This window comes from Poecilia latipinna, unplaced genomic scaffold, assembly GCF_001443285.1.
Source record: "Poecilia latipinna isolate Pla-1442-1.1 unplaced genomic scaffold, P_latipinna-1.0 Scaffold484, whole genome shotgun sequence".
Lineage (NCBI taxonomy): Eukaryota > Metazoa > Chordata > Actinopteri > Cyprinodontiformes > Poeciliidae > Poecilia > Poecilia latipinna.
The window spans coordinates 1-5,344 of NW_015113100.1; the positions used below are offsets into that span (position 1 = coordinate 1).

General features: G+C 38.8%; 2 gene segments (V, D, J or C); both read left to right on the forward strand.

Moving 5' to 3' along the window:
• The first annotated feature begins 777 nt into the window (after positions 1 to 777).
• Positions 778 to 1,596, forward strand: LOC106951964 (Ig kappa chain V-V region K2-like). The segment is given in 2 exon segments: positions 778 to 1,125; positions 1,248 to 1,596. Coding segments are annotated over 2 exon segments (363 nt in total).
• A 2,980-nt stretch (positions 1,597 to 4,576) lies between these two features.
• Positions 4,577 to 5,235, forward strand: LOC106951966 (Ig kappa chain V-III region VG-like). The segment is given in 2 exon segments: positions 4,577 to 4,668; positions 4,767 to 5,235. Coding segments are annotated over 2 exon segments (486 nt in total).
• Positions 5,236 to 5,344: the final 109 nt, after the last annotated feature.

The following is a 5,344-nucleotide window of genomic DNA, read 5'->3' on the forward strand; positions in this document are numbered from 1 at the left end:
CTGTACTTTAGTAATAAAGGAGCTGAATGAGAACAGCAGTGCAGTTTACTACTGTGCTGCTAGTTACCACAGTGCTGAATATCACTGCTGCTCTGTGCAAAAACCTCACATCCTGCTGCAGCTGCATGAACTCTCCACTTTCAGTCATTTCATTAGGGAGTATTTTGTCTAAACAGGATGTTGTTGTGGAGGCGAAATGTGTTTGTTAGTACTGCTTTGGAGTACGTCTGGCTAAAAAATGAATAATATATAACTCAACAGACAGTAATATCAATAGCTAATATGTCTGATAGAACGTTCAATAATTTCAATGAACTCCAATCCAGAGCCGCGCAGCTTTCTGGAGGATGTAGACAGAGAAAAGGCGTAACACAGCTTTTATCATAAAAGTTTTATTTAAATGGCCATGTAGAATCCAGAGGGTCAAATAATTTAATAATTACTAGTTTGTATGTAGATAACTTCATACAAATGAAGGACTTCAAAACAATATATTTCTCTGCTACTGTATCTATTTTGGGCATTTCCGTCCCCCCATACACAAAATGCCTTTTATTTAAATCCTTTATTTAAAGCAATAAAATATGCTTTAAATAAAACATCTTTTATTTAAAGATGTTTTTAAAAAAAGTTAAGTCTGTTTTTGTATCTGTTGCATATTCAGACAATGTTATACCACAACTGGTTAAAAACACGATTCACTTCTGTGTTAATCCAAGTGAATTGATCAAAAGGTATCTACATTTTACATAGAATTTTGTTAACATTGACAGAAGATTTAATCGCCTACAATGATATTATAAAACTAGACTAATACTTTTAATGACTAAATTATGACTAAAACTAAATATTTTAGTCAAGAGACAAACATTAGAGGGCAGCATGTGGCTACAGACTAAAAGGTGTTTGTTCAGTGAGTTGATTGGTTAAGACAACAAGAGGAAGTGTGATGTCACACATCCTTAAAAAAACACCCGTTTATGTTCGTCATGTAAAGGTTTCATAATTTTAGGAAGAACAGCAGCATGTATGTTAAATAGTCACTTCAACTGGATTGATAATTCAGAAAACTCAACAATATGATTGTCATCTTCTGCTTAATGTTCAACATGATTCAAGTTTTAGGTAAAATCAGTTTTTGGTACATTTAAAACCTCGTTTTACATTTCTACTCTTAATCATTCTGGATAAAGGAGAGTTTTTACACTATATTCAGCCTCCGCTGATGAAATTTCACGTTTCAACAGGCTCTTCCCTCAGCGATCAGGTCCATCAGACTCCAGCTGATCTGTTCCAGGAGCCCGGAGGAACCGCCGTCATCAACTGCACACACAGCATTGACAGCTACGATGTTATCCTCTGGTACAAACACTCAACAAGCAGCCAGATGCAGCTCCTGGGATATAACGATGTTGTAAACGGATACCCAGAGAAGGATGTTAAGGTGAAAATCAGTGGCAGCGCAAGCAAAGACAAGATCTGCACTCTGACGGTGGAGGATCTGAGTGTGAGCAGCAGCGCCGTTTATTTCTGCGCCGCTAAATACCACAGTGCTTCATATTAATGCTCCCCAGCACAAAAACCTCCAGTTTAATCTTTTTGTTGTCATATCTTTTTGCAGCTGTGTTGCTTCCTTTCATGAGGCGGCGGTGTATCGTCAGACTGTCTCAGCGCCAAGCAGAAACTGAAGCTCCTCCTTCTCCATGATGATTTGATAAAAGGAAAATCTGATAAAACACAAATCATCCGTCCACTCAGATTCACTGACAGCACCTTTCAGCCTATTTAAAAGACGGAGACCGTTCTTATTCTGAGCATTTATTTGATTCTGTTTCCAGGCGACGCTACAATCAGTCCAGGTTCTTCTGGCCTGCAGGTCCGTCAAGACTCCAGCTGAGATCTACGGCTCAGAGGGAGGAACGGCCAACATCTACTGCTCACACGCAGTTACAGAATACAACCGGATCCTCTGGTACAAGCAGTCAGACAGACAGCTGATCTTCCTGGGGTACGTCTACTTCGGCGGGACGTTAACGGTGGACGGGCTGGACGTAAAGATGGGTGGAAGCGCCGATAAAGATCAGAACTGCACGTTAATGGTGGAAAGACTCGGCCGGAGCAGCAGCGGGGTTTACTTCTGCGCTGCCAGTCGCCACAGTGACAAAAACAAAAGGCTGCCAGTGCAAAAACCCTGAGTCTCTGAGCTCATCGTCTACTGAATAAGGAATTATCTTTGCAATTAACGTCTTGCACATTACATGATCAAGTGTGGGTTTCTGAACGATTGGAAAAGAAAGGCAGAGTCTTGGTAATATTTAAATGCGAAGCAGCTGATCTGGCAGACTTGTAGTCCAGTCAGTTTTTTCCAGCAGTATTGGGTGTTTTACAGAAGGTGGTAGCCAACAGATTCCTGAGATACTTTGAAATAAACAATAAAACCCTGAACAGTTTGGTTTTGTCCACATTTTTCTGCAAAGATTTCTAATTTCTTCTTTACTGAACATAAATCAAATGATCAGCTCCTTCCATGACACAGAGCAGCATCTTACGGGACAAAATAATAATAATCTCTAGGGGGCGCTGTGACTCCACCCACAGAACATGTGTCGATGCTGATTGGAGGTTTTAAAAGAATCAGAACCACAGAAACACTGAACACCTTCAGTAGCTACAATCGACCTACAAACAGCAGCATGATGTTAATCCTGCTGGTCTTGATGGTTCAGATCCTTGTTGTGGTTTCAGGTAATCAGTTTTAATACATCAGTCATTTACTCTGTTGTCATTTCATTAGTAGATGTGTTTCTGACTGTTGTACCCTGATGATAAATGATATTTTATCAGTTCCTGTGTAATCAGTGTTCATGTTCTTCACAGGTTCTTCTCTGAGTGATCAGGTTCATCAGACTCCGTTCAACATTCTGGCAAAGTGAGGAGAAGAAGCCAGAATCAGATGCTCTCACAACATCCAGAACTATGATGTAATCCTCTGGTACAAGAAATTAAAGGACAAACAGCTGCAGCTGCTGGGGTATAGACTGATAGACAACACAACTCCTGAACCTGGAACTGGTGTGAAGATGGAGTTAGAAGGAAATGCAAATAAAGGACAAAACTGTACTTTAGTAATAAAGGAGCTGAATGAGAAAAGCAGTGCAGTTTACTACTGTGCTGCTAGTTACCACAGTGCTGAATATCACTGCTGCTCTGTGCAAAAACCTCACATCCTGCTGCAGCTGCATGAACTCTCCACTTTCAGTCATTTCATTAGGGAGTATTTTGTCTAAACAGGATGTTGATGTGGAGGTGAAATTTTACAACACTGGACAGAAACTTAGCTTTTGTTTGTTAGAACTGCTTTGGAGTACGACTGACTAATAAATTAAGTCGACAGACAGAAATATCAATAGATAATATGTCTGATAGAACGTTCAATCCAGAACCTCACAGCCCTCTGGAGGATGTAGACAGAGAAAAGGCGTTAGGCGCTCAACCTCTCACGGCCAGCTAAGCTACAACGCTAACTCACTCACTTTTTGGTTACCTAGCAACAACTTGTTGAATAACAGTTTCATCTCTTGTCAACGTCCTTCATAATTGCACAAAGATAGAAACAGTGTGGAGGGAGAGCAGGAAACGAGTACAAGAAGAAGAAACTGTGAATTCAACAGGGAACATGTGACCGACTGGGCAGCATTTCAGATATTTAAAATATAAAACACTAACAAATAACTATAAGTATTGACTAACATGAAACTCTTACATCGTGATACGTTTTTCAGCCATAATCGGCGAGATAAAAACTGCTTTGATTAGACTCATAAAATAATATTTAAGCACACAGCTTAAATATTTTATTTATGTGGCCATTTAGATTCCAGAGGGTCACATAAGTAATTTAATAATTATTAGTTTGTATTTAGAGAACTTAATACAAATGTGTGCCATTTTATTTAAAGATGTTTTTTGTTTTTGTATGTGTTGCATATTCAGACATTGTTATGCAACAACTGGTTAAAAACACGATTCACTTTTGTGTTAATTCAAGTGAATTGATCAAAAAGTATCTACATTTTACACAGAATTTTGTTGACCTTATAGACAGTAGCTTTAATCGACTAAAATAAAATAAAACTAGACTAATAATTTTGATCCTCACACACTAACAGGCCAATTTAACTCCATCCACAACAAAATGCTCCTAGCATATGTTTATTCCTAATTTCTTCAGATTTTTATTATAATTATTATTTTTGCTGTTTTTAACTTTGCAAAACTTCCAGTTGATAAGCTTCACTGTGAATCATTATTTTTGTCCACTAGGAGGCAGTGTTTCCTGTCACACAGGAGCACATCCAGTATAAAGAGTTTATAACAACAGGTTATAGTTTACGACTAGATTTAACCTGAACTTTTAACACTAACTGATATTTTTAGGATATTTACTCTTTAAGAGTTGACAGAGTGTTTTTCACCTCTTAAAGTGAATCTTTTTTTTTTTAAATCACTGATGTGATATTTTATGCTAAAAAGTGGAGCTAAGGTGACTCCACCCACCTGGATTACTTCATATGCAGCCATAGCAACATAACCAAAGACAATCTGACTGGAACAAAATGATCCTCTTCATCCTCTGCTGCTTAAGTCTGCATATCACACTTGTTTCTGGTATGAAGTCTTCCAGAATGTTCTCTGGTTTTTAACTCAAAAGGATCAAAACTCCTCATTTCTTTAAGCCTCACATTTGATTTTGTGTCCCCTGACAGGTTCCTCTCCAAGCGACAAAATCGTCCAGATTCCTGCTGACATGTTCAGAAACCCTGGAGAAACGGCAAAGATCAGCTGCTCTCATAGTATCCCAGACTACGACCGCATCCTCTGGTACAAACAGTCGGAGCTTCATGAGATGAAGCTCCTGGGATACATGCTGGGAGACGACGGATATCCAGAGAAGGAGCTCAACGTGAAGATAGACGGGAGCGCAAACAGAGACAAAAACAGCACTTTAACCGTCGCAGAGCTCAGCCAAGACAGCAGCGCAATTTACTACTGTGCTGCTCGCTACCACAGTGCTGAATATCACTGCTGCTCTGTGCAAAAACCTCCTCACAGGTGCAGCTGTGGGAACTCTGGGTTCCTGATAGTTTTAAGTTTTTATTATAGATTAGTTTTATTTTGTTGGGACTCTTTGTTCGTCTAATTCAGTTAGGTTTAGTTCATTTTTAGAGTTTACTTGTTTTTACGAGCTGCAATTAGTTAATATTGTTCAGTTTCAGTTTAGTTTTTATTGTGGTAGTTTTAGTTTTTTCAGACTTTCTATTTATTGAAGTTTTTGCCATTTTGT